Source organism: Octopus bimaculoides, chromosome 21 (genome assembly GCF_046866305.1).
Source record: "Octopus bimaculoides isolate indiv1 chromosome 21, ASM4686630v1, whole genome shotgun sequence".
NCBI lineage: Eukaryota > Metazoa > Mollusca > Cephalopoda > Octopoda > Octopodidae > Octopus > Octopus bimaculoides.
In genome coordinates this window covers 21,507,347-21,521,448 of record NC_142948.1, presented here as the reverse complement: position 1 = coordinate 21,521,448, position 14,102 = coordinate 21,507,347, and the positions used below count along the sequence as shown (strand labels likewise).

Here is a 14,102-nt window from a genome sequence, read left to right as displayed (position 1 = left end):
TATTCCTAATTGTACTCTTTTCATCATTATGCAACATTCATGATCATAAGTGAGGACAGGCACATACAGATAGCAAGTTTGGCTATCTTTACCAACCCCTACACTTCTGAAGATTAAATGCTAGAGCTGGCATGTTACTGAGCCAGTACCTGCAATTCTAGCAACCAATTCACCTCCTGCCTCCTATCTCTCATGAATACAGCCCTGAAATACTTAATCTTCTTCACTTGTCACAGTTATGTTCCACTAACATGTGAAGTGCAGTACAAAGACTTTCTTGAGAGGGCCTATGTTTCAGTCTTTGCAACATTAATTCTCATCCCTACCTTGCAGCACTTCTCAGTGAACCCATTTGGTGCATGCTAGAGATTACCTGATGAGTAGCACCATGTCATCAGCAAATATCAGCCAACTGATCACCAATCCTACACCCACCAATCGTGATACCACTTCCACAAAAACTGCACATCAATCCTGTTCATAAAATTTATGAAAAGAAGAGGTACAAATACACACTCTTATTTACATTTGATGGATATTTGTCCTCATCTTGTTTGTTGTTAACATAACATTTCAGCTGATATACCCTCCAGCCTTCAGCAGGTATCTTAGGGAAATTTCGAACCTGGGTTCTCATTCCTAAGGTATTTTTCGATATTATTATTATTATTATTCAGGTTACTGCCTGAAATTGAACTCAGAATCTTGGGGTTAGTAGCCCGTGCTCTTAACCCCAAGATTCCTAGTTCGATTCCAGGCAGTGACCTGAATAATAATAATAATAATATTAATAATAATAATAATAATAATAATAATATAGAAAGGATTGAGGTAACTCCTCCTGAAGATATAGAGTCAAAATTAAAAGAAGAGTGCCATTGTTTTAATTTTGACTCTATATCTTCAGGAGGAGTTACCTCAGTCCTCTCTATATTAACCAAAACGAAGTAGATTGACAAATTTATTTTTTGAACCCGTTGAAGACACACAGGATGTCGAAATATCGTTCACTAGATAACAATGGCACTCTTCTTTTAATTTTGACTTTAATAGTAATAATAATAATAACATTGAAAAATACCTTAGGAATGAGAACCCAGGTTCGAAATTTCCCCAAGAGACCTGATGAAGACTGGAGGGTATATCAGCTGAAATGTTGTGTTAACAACAAACAAGATGAGGACAAATATCTGTCAAATGTAAATAATGTAAATATTGTACATATTTCCTCATCTCTTAAATATAGAACTGTAAATACACACTCCTGTCAAAGTCCAACGCCCACATTGAAAGGTTTCAACTTTGCACCATTTACCCAAAAAGAAACCTTTGGGCATTCATATAGATACTTCAATTAGAGCACTCTCTCTCTCGTGTCCCTTTTTAAAAACTAGGATTATCACCCTGGCTTACCATTGCTTTGGTATCTTTCCAAAGGTTCAAGCCACTTGACATACACAAGTCAGAGAACACCTTCTCTGTTTAAGGCTTTTAGCATCTCTGGCCTAACTTCATCCTTTCCAGCAGTCTTGTCACATTTGTTAATTTTAATCTCCTTTGTAACTTCGTCTTCTGTGAGGTTAGTCTTCACCCCTAGATACATCTTATGTCCACCAGAAGATTTTATTGTAACTGGACTTAGGAGACCAGCAAAGTATTCTTTTCACTTCCCAAGGATACTCTTCTCTATAGAGAGAAGAATTGCAGCTGAGTTCTTAATGATGGGCATGGAAGAGAGTTTTTTGTCACAAAGTCAGCAGATGGTTTTCCAGAATACTTTTAAATTGCTAAAGTTAGAGTCCAGCTTAACCTCAGAGTTCTCCCATGACTTAGCTGTAGATATTTTACTGTCTCTGCTGTAACTCTTTGTGCCTCAGTGTACTGCATGTGCTAAAGGGGAGACTTGGTTCCAAGCCAAGCTCTGTGGCCACCTTTGTTCATGTGGCATCTTTAACTTCCTGATTAAATCGTTTTGATTTGCCACATGGTGCTGAACAAAACAATCTCAACTCCATTTCAACATCCTCAGTTTGTGCAGAAGTGTCTGCATATTTGTTTCTGATCCTATCATCTACCAGGGCCTTCCACTTTATCTTGTAAGTCATACCGAACGTATCGGTGTTGTTAGTTCCTCATGCTGTAAATAGTCTCATGTTCCAGACAACTAGGTGGAGATCAGTTGATAGCTCGGCTCCTCTTTTGATGTGGACATTCAGCACAGAATCAAAGAGGTCAGAGGCAATAACAAAATCTACCAACAATCTCTGTCCAGAAGTATCCCTATACCAGGTATACTTATGGATATCCCTGTGCTCGAAGAATGTGTTCATAATGGAGAGCCCATTTCTAGCACAGAAGTTTAGTAAGGACCCCTCCATTCACACTGAGTTCAGGCTTACCATTCCCTTCAATCACTCCTTTCCAAATCTGGTGACCTGTGCCAGTATATGCATTAACATTTCCTTGCAGGATAAATGACTTGGTCTTAACTATATCTAAAGCTGCAACTTTTTCAAGGAGGGATTTATATTTGGTGTTGCAGTTTCGTGTATATACTTGCAACAGCCACATCTGTCCTTCCTAAACTTCAACAAGCAATTAAACCTAGTTAAGGTGGTGAGCTGGCAGAAACGTTAGCATGCTGGGCGAAATACTTAACAGTATTTCGTCAGCCGTTACATTCTGAGTTCTAATTCCGCCGAGGTCGACTTTGCCTTTCATCCTTTCAGGGTCGATAAATTAAGTACCAGTTACGCACTGGAGTCAATGTAATCGACTTAATCCCTTTGTCTGCCCTTGTGGGCAATAAAGAAATATGCAATTAAACCTAGTCAAAAGATTTTTTGTACTTCTGGCTTTAATTAATAGTTCAAACAAGTTACATATGAAAATATATCCCAACATATTCTATTGTTTGTTGCCATTGCTTATATCATTTGAACTTCCATCTGTGAGGAAATGAGCCATGGCTCAGAAAAGATGGTAATCTGACGGTGCAAGATCTGGACTGTAGCACGGTCAGGCAACATTTCCAGCTCCCCCCACCCGTTTTTGGTTGGTCATATTGACCAGTCAATTTGTAGGAATGTGAATCACAAGGCTTTGGTCAGCCCAAGGCTATTGTTGAAGACACTTGTCCAAGGTTCCATGCAGTGTGGTTAGGAAGCAAATTTACTACACAGCCATGCCTTTCAATATCTACAAGGTTAGTGTAATTCTTATTATACCATGCACTTTCAGGTGATATTATCTCATTTAGGATGTTAAGAGTTAAAATGACATTTCAAGAATTTCCTTTTGAAAATCTTGAAAAAACAAGATAATTCACAATAAAGCGTGAAGAAAAATGATAATTCACAATAAACTGAAACACAATGAACTTTTTAAATTTTTTTATTTACTTTTTAAAGTTCCCATTGTTTTTGTTTTTTCTTGAGAGAGAAATACAAACAAAAAAAAATTAAGCAAAAATAGAAAAAAAAATTCTCTGAAATCTTCACTAGGAAACAGTAAAGAAATCTACTGAGAGAATGGTTTAATGTAATAACCCAGTTCTACATGATGAAAAAAATTAATTCAAAAATTTAAAAATAGTCAACAACAAAAAAGAACAAAAAAATTTCTCATTAATGATTTAGCAAATAGTACCACTGAGTTTGGAAATTAAGAAATTTTATGGGAATTTTTTTTTTTTTCTCTTTCAGTTCTTTTTAATTTATTTGCTTGTAAGTTCAATAAATTTGGTTTACAGATTTGTTTTTTTTTTTTTCAATATTATAATTCGTATATATTATGATAGTTATTATTTATTAAAATGTTTTTCCGTTTCTTTTTATATATTTTTGCTCTATTTAATCATTCCAAGTTTCTGCTGCAAGAACTTAGAAGATATACGTTGAAAATTCTCTTGCAAATATTTCTCACCACCATGTTTCTGCCACTCATTTTCAAATGTGTTCTCGAGAATCTCGGCTCCTTTCTTCAACTGTAAGCCAGTCTCTTCCAGACTCAGCTCACACATCTGCATGTCGTCAACACCTGATAAACAAACAAAAAACACATTTCACATTGAAATTAAAAGGCAGAAAAGAGATGGGACATAGAAACTACTTGATAAGAGAGTATAAGTCATGATAAAATGTATTTAGTCGATGCTGTAAAACAGTTGGTATCCAGTAGTTAAAAGTTTGCAAGGAAAGAGAAATGGAAAGTAGTTCATACATACACAAATCTTTTATCTTTTGTTTCAATCATTGGATTGTAGCCATGCTGGGGCACTGCCTTGAAGAATTTAGTCAAATTGACTCAAGCGCTTTTTTTTTTAAAGCCTGGTACTTATTTTATTGGTTGCTTTTGCTGAACTGCTAAGTTACAACTTTGCTCTTACCAAAAATTTCCTTCCAAAAGTGTCATGTCATTTTGCTTTTCTAAGATACTTTTATGTAATTAATATGCTTTATTTAAAAAAAAAAAATCTTTCTTCAAATATTTGTGACTGTATCAAGTATTTTTGCAAAACCTCATGTATCATATCATCATTTAGCATCTTTTTTTTCCATGCTGACATTAGAAAAAAAAATGTTGGATGGCTTGAGAGGAACTGGCAAGGCCAGAGGTCACACGAGGTTCCATACTCTGTTTTGGCTTGGTTTCTATGGCTGGATGCCTTTCCTAATGCCAACCACTTTACAGAATGTTCTGGGTGCTTTTTATGTGGCACCAGCACTCAGACCAATGCTTTTTACATGGCACCTTGGTCTTAGGATCTGTGTGTGTATATATGTATAAGTTGGTGTTAGGAAGGGCATCCAGCTGTAGAAACTCTGCCAGATCAGATTGGAGCCTGGTGCAGCCATCTGGCTCACTAGTCCCCAGTCAAACCGTCCAACCCATGCTAGCATGGAAAGTGGATGTTAAACGATGATGATATATATATATATTGCAGTTATGTTGAAACAGGTGATACGGGAAGTGCAGCATTGATAACAAAATATTTGTGGAGTAAATAATGGGCCAATTCGACTAAGTGACATGTCATGTGTCCATTTGGAGTATTCCAGACCCTAACCAGTCATGGAAAATTGGGTGGGGTATGTGACTTTTTGAAAGCTGTCAGTGGATATACTCTCCTTTGCGGCAGTTGGTGCTGCATCTAACATGACCCATCGTCTGAAGCTTTGACTCCTCCTTTGGGTTTGTTGTCCAACATCACTTATAAAGTAAATTTGGAGGAACTTGAACTTTGAATGTTGGCATAAATCCATGTTCAGCTATCTCTTTTTGAAATACAGAGTTGTATTGTCTGATATTGGTCAGAAAATCCTTTGACTGGATGGAAGTTCCTTCCAGAAGATCTATAAGAGGTTGAGGAGGAGCTGGTAATCTTACCTTACTGCCTGAGCAGCGCATGCCATTAGTTTCATTTAGAAATGTTTACTGCTCTTGGGAAAGTCTCATCTCCCTTCTGTATTGAGACTCCATCGGATGTGCTGTAACATGCTGATCTTGAGAAAGTCTCATCTCGATTCTCTCTTCAGACTCCATTTGACGTGCTGCAGCATGCTTTTGCTGATCTTGGGAAAGTCTCATCTCCCTTCTCTCTTGAAACTCCATTTGACGAGCTGCAGTATGTCTCATCTCTTTTCTCTCTTAAGACTCTCGCCTTTGGTTTTCTACAATTCTCCTTACTTTATACTTGTTTCTGGAGAGATTATGTCCTTTCTTTGGTGGCATATTTTTTTTCAATGTTGTAAACCAAAAATTATGAACATAGAAGAAATTATGCAGTAATCTCTATTATTGTAAGCATTTGAATGCCTTTATTTTTGTATGCAGTACAAATTAACCAAATAGAAGCACATGTATGAACTGCTAATCATCATCATTTAAAGTCTGCCTTCCATGCTAGCATGGGTTGGACGATTTGATTGAGGACTGGTGAAACCGGATGGCAACACCAGGCTCCAAACTAATTTGGCAGAGTTTCTACAGCTGGATGCCCTTCCTAACGCCAACCACTCAGAGAGTGTAGTGGGTGCTTTTACGTGTCACCCGCACGAAAACGGCCACGCTCGAAATGGTGTCTTTTATGTGCCACCTGCACAAGAGCCAGTCCAGGGGCACTGGCAATGATCTCGCTTGAAAACCCTACAAAGGCCAGTCAGGCGGTATATATATATATATATATATGTCTGTACGTATTGTCGTCGTCGTTTAACGTCCGCTTTCCATGCTAGCATGGGTTGGACGATTTGACTGAGGACTGGTGAAACCAGATGGCTACACCAGGCTCCAATCTGATTTGGCAGTGTTTCTACAGCTGGATGCCCTTCCTAAAGCCAACCACTCAGAGAGTGTAGTGGGTGCTTTTACGTGTCACCCGCACGAAGGCCAGTCAGGCGGTACTGGCAAAGGCCACGCTCATCTCGCTCGAGAAACCTCGTGTGTCACCCGCACAATAGCCAGCCCAGGGGCACCAGCAACGATCCCGCATTGAAAAATCCCAGAACCCCACACAAGAGCCAGTTCAGCGGCACCGGCAACGATCTCGCTTGAAGAAATTTCATGTGTCACCAGCACAAGAGCCAGTCCAGGGGCACTGGCAACGATCTCGCTCGAAAAACCTCATGTGTCACCCGCACAAGAGCCAGCCCAGGGGCACCGGCAACAATCCCGCTCAGAAGATTTCATGTGTCGCCCGCACATGAGCCTGTCCAGGGGCACTGGCAACGATCCCGTCTCGCTCAAGGCATTTCATGTGTCACCCGCACAAGAGCCAGCCCAGGGGCACCGGCAACGATCCCGCCCGAAAGATTCCATGTGTCGCCCGCACACGAGCCAGCCCAGGGGCACCGGCAACGATCTCGCTCGAAAAACCTCATGTGTCACCTGCACAAGAGCCGGCCCAGGGGCGTCGCCCGCACATGAGCCAGTCCAGGGGCACTGGCAACGAACCCGCTCAAACATTTCATGTGTCACCCGCACAAGAGTCAGTCCAGGGGCACCGGCAACGATCTCGCTCGAAAGATATCATGTGTCGCCCACACATGAGCCAGTCCAGGGGCACTGGCAACGTTCCCCCTCGAAAGATTCATATGTCGCCCGCACATGAGCCAGTCCAGGGGCACTGGCAACGATCCCGCTCGAAGTCCAGGGGCACAACGGTAAATTTGCAACTGCTGCAATAATTATTGACTGGTAATTGAACGGTAAATGTGTATTTTTATAAACCTTGGTATCTGCTACCTCACTGTTTTTTGTCAAGAGTTTCACCTCCAGCCATTCATTATGTCAGTCAACACACACACGCTGACATACCACTCCTCTGCCGTGGCTATAAAGATGGAAAGTTGCCTATGTGTAATGTTGTTTACATTAGGATATAATTAGAGTTAAAAGTGAAAAAATAAAAGTGAAATAATATTATATCACATTACAATATAGATGTTATTCTTTCACTTTTGACATGTAACACCGAACCAGTGCCAATATTGTATTGTTTTAATCCCAATGAAAAGAAAAAATTACATGTTGAAACTCATGGGGTCTGATACTATTACCATGTGAAATTTCGTTGAGTCGTTTGAGAATTCATTGAGAACAAAGAATTTTAATATATATAAATTAATAGTGGGTGTTTAGATATCAGGTTGTGGTTCAAATTTGTTAAAGAATTTGGTGTGTGTGTTGTTTTGTCTGTGTGTGTTGTTTCGTCTGTGTCTGTATATTTTTAGTGGTGTATGTGTTCTTTTTTCATGTGCGGTGTGGTATTGTGGTTTGTGTTTAGTTTTATGGGAATGTTTTGTGTGTATGTGCACGACAGAGCCTTATTCATTGATTAATAATGGGTATTTCAATATTTATTTGAGGTTTATAGTTGTTGATGAATTGTTTTTCCTTGTTTATTCTCTTTTGTTAGGTGTAGATATGTAAAGAGAGAGAGAGAGATGAAGAAATATATATATATATATATATATATATATATATATATATATGCCTGTCATTTGCTGAACCAATGAAATAAAGTTTGCTTCATACTCGTGAGACCAGAGCTTGTCTGGATTCTCATGGCATTTACACTCAAAGTACAAAAGTATTACCTGAAAAGGGTAGCAGTCCATCACAGGGTGACCTTCCAAGTACTACTAATACTCAACTGTGTGTATTGAAGCAATGTGAAATGAAATATCTTGCTCAAGGACACACTACCTGATGAGAATGGAACCCCATTGCTTAATGATGAGGTATCCAGCATTAACCACTAGACCACACACACCATCACTGTAGTCACCTTAAGAAATTGTACTCACCTGCCAACAGTATAATGGGGGAGACTTCCATACAGATTTCCATCTGCCGGGCAATCCACCGACCATCAAAGTGGGCATACCACCAGCCTTGTTTCTTTTCTGTCTTGAATTCTCCAGATGGCCGAGTGAAAGGAATCCTAAAATAGCGCTGAGGCGAAGTTTCACTTTTCTCTATATCCATCTCACCAGGAATATGTGAAGAATATTTTTCAGCTGGAACACAAGCAAAATTTTACAAATAAATAAATAAATATGTGTGTGTGTGTATAAATATTTACACACATATAATATTCACATGCTATTATTTATAGTCTTATCTGCTTCAAGTTTTACAATTCCCCAAAATAATTATTTTAAATATATAAGTTGGGTGATGTAAACAGGAAAAATAGAACTCAGAACATGAATATATATATATATATATATATAATAATAATAAATGGAGCAAAACGCATATAATCAATAAGTTCCTTTAATTCATACATATGTTTCAAAAATTATATGCACTCTACTCCAAAGAAGTAAGAGATGCTGGTATATACATATAATTTCATCATCAGGGAACCATTATTACAAATGCAAAACTTGTGCTGAATGCTAAGGTTACGTACGAGGAACAACACTATATAGCTAAGTTAAATGACCGTTAGAAACAAGAACGCTAGTTTACAGGGAGCTGTTTAGGTAGAGAGGCTATGAATGCTATACTAAGAGTTTAAATTAAAGGAAGACATAATGAACCGCAGAAAAATCTTAAAGTTAATAATAATGGTAATAAAAATTTATTGTAAATGGAAGGAGAAAGGGAGAGAATCCAATGAATTCTTTATATACGACTAATTATGTAAATAAACGTTTATAAGGAAGGAAAATTAAAGATGGATTGTAAATATAATTAACCATTAATGTTGTATCATTAAGTTACGGTAATTAACCTAAATAAATGGCAAAACAAAGTACAAAACTCTAAAGTGATGAAATAATAAGAATAAACATGCATACGATAACAAAATCGATAGTATATACGTAAATATATATAAATATACTTAAAACTCTACGAATATAACTTTTCAGGGGTTAAACTTGCTGTACTAACTAGAGAAGGAGAGAGAGTGTGAACAACTGGCGTTGGAGTTAGATATAATTGTTATTTTAGATAATATTATAATGTTATAATTCTCATTGTTATTATTATTATTATAAATTTATTACTATTATTGTTATTGTCTAAAGTTAAATAAAAATAAATGCAAAGTGTGGTGATAGTTCATACCACATGTAAAGTGGCTATCAACTAGCGAGTATGTTGGTAGGTGAAAAAAAAAAAATAATAACTAAAATTAGTAAAAAGGATGAAATTAATGAAACAAGCTGAAGGTGTATTTCCTCCAATGCTGGCATCTGTATGCTCTCTGTGTTATCTGGTTCACTAAATTATTCTTGGAGAACAGAATGTGGAATAGCTCCAAGTTACAGAGAGAACAAGAATTTTTACCCTTGTCGTAGGGTATTGAGGTAGCCAGTATTGACCATTCCAAAGAGAATTGTTTATTGCAGTCCCTAAGTTTCCAGATTAACTTACTAAGACCAGTACTATTATTTTTATTCCTATCCCTAAAGGATAAGTAATAGTTAGAGATTCTCCTAGAGACCTGCGACGAAGAGCAACCTATGTAATGCAAGACCTCTGTGTTAGTCGTTACCTTACATTGATAAACCACATTTTTGGTCCTAGCATTCACACTCAAAAACTTGATTCTGTTACGATTAGATTCCTAGATACTAATCTTATTATTGTGATAGTTATTGTTATATTTACTAATGTTGTACTTATGACCTATGTTTTTATCTTACCTATATTTTTATATTTTCAAGGGGACATCTGTTGATATTAGTGGTATTCTAGGTATAAATACAATGTCTCCCTTATGACATCCAGTGAGGATTTTTGCTTTGATAATGTGAGGCTGTAGTTCAGTTACAATCATATGTGTACCATTGCAGCTGCCAGGAATGTGTTTAATATGAAAAATTGGTATATCTAATATAATGTTACACTGCTGTATTTAGTGGTTATTTAAGCAATGAGTTCATGGATGGTTAATGGAATTGATGTGATGCTGAAGAAGGAGCAAGAACTTCTGAAGTTTGGCATATACACCCATTAACCATTTTTCCATCTTTGATCACATTGTTGCTTACATTAGACATATCTGGATATAAAACGTCATAACAAATCAGTGCTGGCTATAATTTCTACAGAAAATCTGTAAAAATAACCTTAAAAATGTTTTAATAGCACAGCTAACACAGTAGGGTACAGTGTTGACTTATAAAACATTTAATATACTTTGCAGTATATTATGGTTGTATAATGAAATAGTTTCCCTATATAATGAAATAGGTTTTGTATGGTAAGAGTCAGAGGTAGTCTCAGGTGAACTGCTACCAAAAAGTTTAAGAGAAATAAAGGCTTACCCTCCAGTATTGAATCCGGAGTTCTCTGGGTATTCCCATCACGCTTCTTGTTCTTTGATTTCCAGGAATGATAAACCTTAAGTCGTCTGTGAAATTCCTCACGACAAGCCTCCAACAATTCCAGATCTCAAAAAGTTAAGCACAAAAATATCAAATGTAATTAATCAAAAAGCAGAAAAGAAATGAGAAAGGAAATAATTCATCACAAATAAGAACCCTTTAGCATTTAAACCAGTCATATCCGACCCCAGTATTCTACCTGTTTTATATTGAAACTGACCACATCTGACCTCTCACCTATTATACAATGTCATTCTCAGAATAAACAATCGTATCATTGAACTATAAGACAATGCATGATTAATTGAAAACAATGTGGATAAATAAGCATAACATTTGATAGAATAATCTGAATGCTAAAGGGTTAAAAAAGTGTTACAGAAATTTTCTCTTGGAGTGAGTGAATGAGTGTGAAAGAGGAGAGATTTAGTTACAAACAGACATTTATGAGTGCATGTATTTATCTCTCTCTTCACAGTGATATTCTGGAAAGAATCACAAAATGGATTCTTTTAAGCTAAGCAACTGGCAGGAGACTTAGGGGCTAGACTAAGAACGAAATGGTTGTATAATATCTATAGTAACAGTTGGTCATGCCTGGAAATCCGTCCAGAACATTTAATGATGGCTATTTCTCACAGGACCCTATGGAGGAGGTACCTGAAGACTTTATCCAAAACCCTCCCAGGAGAAGATGGATGCATGTCTTCACATTGACACCTGGTTGGGCAGTGATGAAGTTTGTCTATGTTACCTGTAAACACAATATCCAATTATGTCATTCAAACATACAAAGACTAAGAATTTCATGTTTTTTTTTATTAAACTTTTAGTCAGGATGGATGGCAGTACCCCATGATCCTTTATAGTATCACCAAGTCTAATAGGAAGGACCAAGGAAGCTATTCTTAAACTGGAGATCCTGGCTTGAAAACTTACAACAAAGCAATCGCTGCTATAAGTATTCAAAGGTAGCAAGTGGTACCTAAGAGTGAAATACTTGTTTTTTCATGTAAAGGTTCGCATCAGGAAGGGTAGAATACTGCCTTGAGAATCTCATCCAAGCCATGCAAAAGCAGAAAAAAGAAGAGAAGTTGGTAGAAAAAGTTAAAATTGCTATCTCCAATTCAGTTTCCATACCTATCCTCATCTATGGCCATCAATGTTGGGTAATGACTGGAAGAGGACAATCGCAAATACAAGCAGCTGAAACGGGGCTCCTCTGGTTCTCTGGAGTAATGTTACTGACAGGGTACATAGCTTGGAGATCATGGAGTCTCTCAAGGTAGAGCCACTACTTCTCAATGCAGAGAAGCTCTGGTACTATAGACATTGTAGGAAAGGATTACAAGACAGATTCTTCAAGCTGAGCCAACCAGCAAAAGACCAAAGGGAGACCAAGAACGAAATGGTTGGATAATATCCACAGTCTCAGTTGTTCAAGTTTGGGAATCCAGCAGGAAAGTATAATATTACTTCTCATGGGACGCTATAGAGGAGGTGCCTGAAGACGCTATCCCCAGTGCCCTTCCAAGAATACTAGTCAGTGAAGATGGATGGATAATGAGATGTTAGAACATTAAATTACATTTTGTCATAGTGTTTCAGATAAGTAAATAAGAAAAAACAAAAGAAAAATGCAAGAAACTATTTAAAACATGGCGCAATGAACAAAAATGAATGTAGTTAAATTAAATCTATGTACCACATGATGTGTTGATGGCGTCTCGGAGTTCCGCATACTTCCATTTAGATAAATCATACTTCTTTTGCGCGGCAGCCTGCCGTTGTGCTAATACAGCCGCTGACCGAGCAAGTGGAGGTATGACCACATCATCGACCTGGTTTTGGTCTTCCATAGCAAGACGTAGTGCAAGCTCTCGATCACGGTGCTCTTGTTGCAAGATATGCTGCCTTTTGGTAATCTCCTCAGAGTCCTTCTGGCGATCAGCTTCCAAAGCTACCTGAAAGAATGAGAAATGAAAATGAGAATGGTATAAAAGAGTAGCCAGAGAGAGAGTTGAGAAGAGTAAGAAGGTAAATGGAAGGAGAGGAGAGAAATTATATCTCTTTTACTAGTAGGGGCTAGAGAAAGAGATAGTGCTCATAGCCTTTGTAGCCTCTCCTGGAAGTGGAATAAAGACACTGGAAAAGTAAAAACTAAAAGGTGAAAGATAAAAAAATTATCACGAGGTGTCGTCATCTGTAGAGTAAATTTGCTAAATGTATACTATTTAAAACTGTTTATTTTATTATGACATGTAGAGACTGTCCTAAATTGCTTGTTTATGAATGGTTTCTTGATGAATACATTTTCATAGGCCTCAGCTGTGCACAAATTACATGGTCTCTGATTTTGGTTGCAGGAAGTTGCACACGAGATGATTTTCCATTTCAAGGTGAAATTGTATCAGGAGATATACTAAAAGTTTTTAATATTGACACAAGAACTAAGATTTGGAGAAGGAGATAAGTCTACACAAGTTTAACACCAGCATCTGGTCCTTGCAGGAGGATCTAGCAGAATCTAAGTATCAACCACTTGTGCCATGTCTCCATTTTTAAGATAACTTGCTCATTCTATTTCTCCTGACAGTGTTGGAGGTCTTGTAAAGGGTTATAGGCAGAGTTTTTTTCTTCCTGACTGAAGAAAACTTAAGGGTCTCTAAGACTGGTGAGAAGATATCTTGAGACTGTAAACCTGATCCAAAAGTTTGTGGCATAGCAGCCTCTGTTAAAGGTAAGTAGACAATGTGTGAAGTAGACAATAGTAAGAATTGTCCATCTGATACGACTCAGTCTGTCAAATATCATAATATAGTGGATTCTGTTAATGGCATCAAATTTAGTGATAGGTTTACCTATCATCCAGTACACTGTATTATTCTACTGCACTGCACTCTGGGAAATAAAAGAGACAACAGAAAAACTTAAACTTACTGCAGCAGCTTTGTTAGCTTCCTCTTGCGCTTTGCGTTCCTCTTCTTCTTTTTTCCTTTTGGCTTCCATTTCCATTTTCCTAAAAATAATATTGCATATATATATATATGTATGTGTGTGTATGTGTGTGTGTGTGTGTATACACATACATATAGAGAGATAGACATATGCAATCACACACACAAACACATATTTATAAGCAATAACAATTGGTTTGAGGTTCATTACAGCTCTTTCAGATGTGTTCTTTATTAATGTGTAAGAAAACTGTTTTCTTCCAGTGAATTAAGAATAAAATTTAACATTTAGGATTTT

At 37.3% G+C, this 14,102-nt stretch overlaps 1 protein-coding gene across 4 annotated transcripts in view; it reads right to left on the bottom strand.

Annotated features, from left to right (window-relative positions):
• Positions 1-3,377: 3,377 nt before the first annotated feature.
• Positions 3,378-14,102, bottom strand: part of LOC106870296 (unconventional myosin-VI) — a 180,409-nt gene continuing 169,684 nt past the window's right edge. For all 4 annotated transcript variants that reach the window (XM_089338913.1, XM_089338914.1, XM_089338915.1 and 1 more), the window contains exons 25-29: positions 13,788-13,866; positions 12,553-12,811; positions 10,788-10,913; positions 8,310-8,522; positions 3,378-4,038 (exon numbers count right to left, since the gene is read on the bottom strand). In XM_089338913.1, the coding sequence (XP_089195039.1) occupies positions 3,848-4,038; positions 8,310-8,522; positions 10,788-10,913; positions 12,553-12,811; positions 13,788-13,866 (868 nt within the window). In that variant the 3' untranslated portion in view covers positions 3,378-3,847. The remainder of the gene's footprint in view (positions 4,039-8,309; positions 8,523-10,787; positions 10,914-12,552; positions 12,812-13,787; positions 13,867-14,102) is intronic.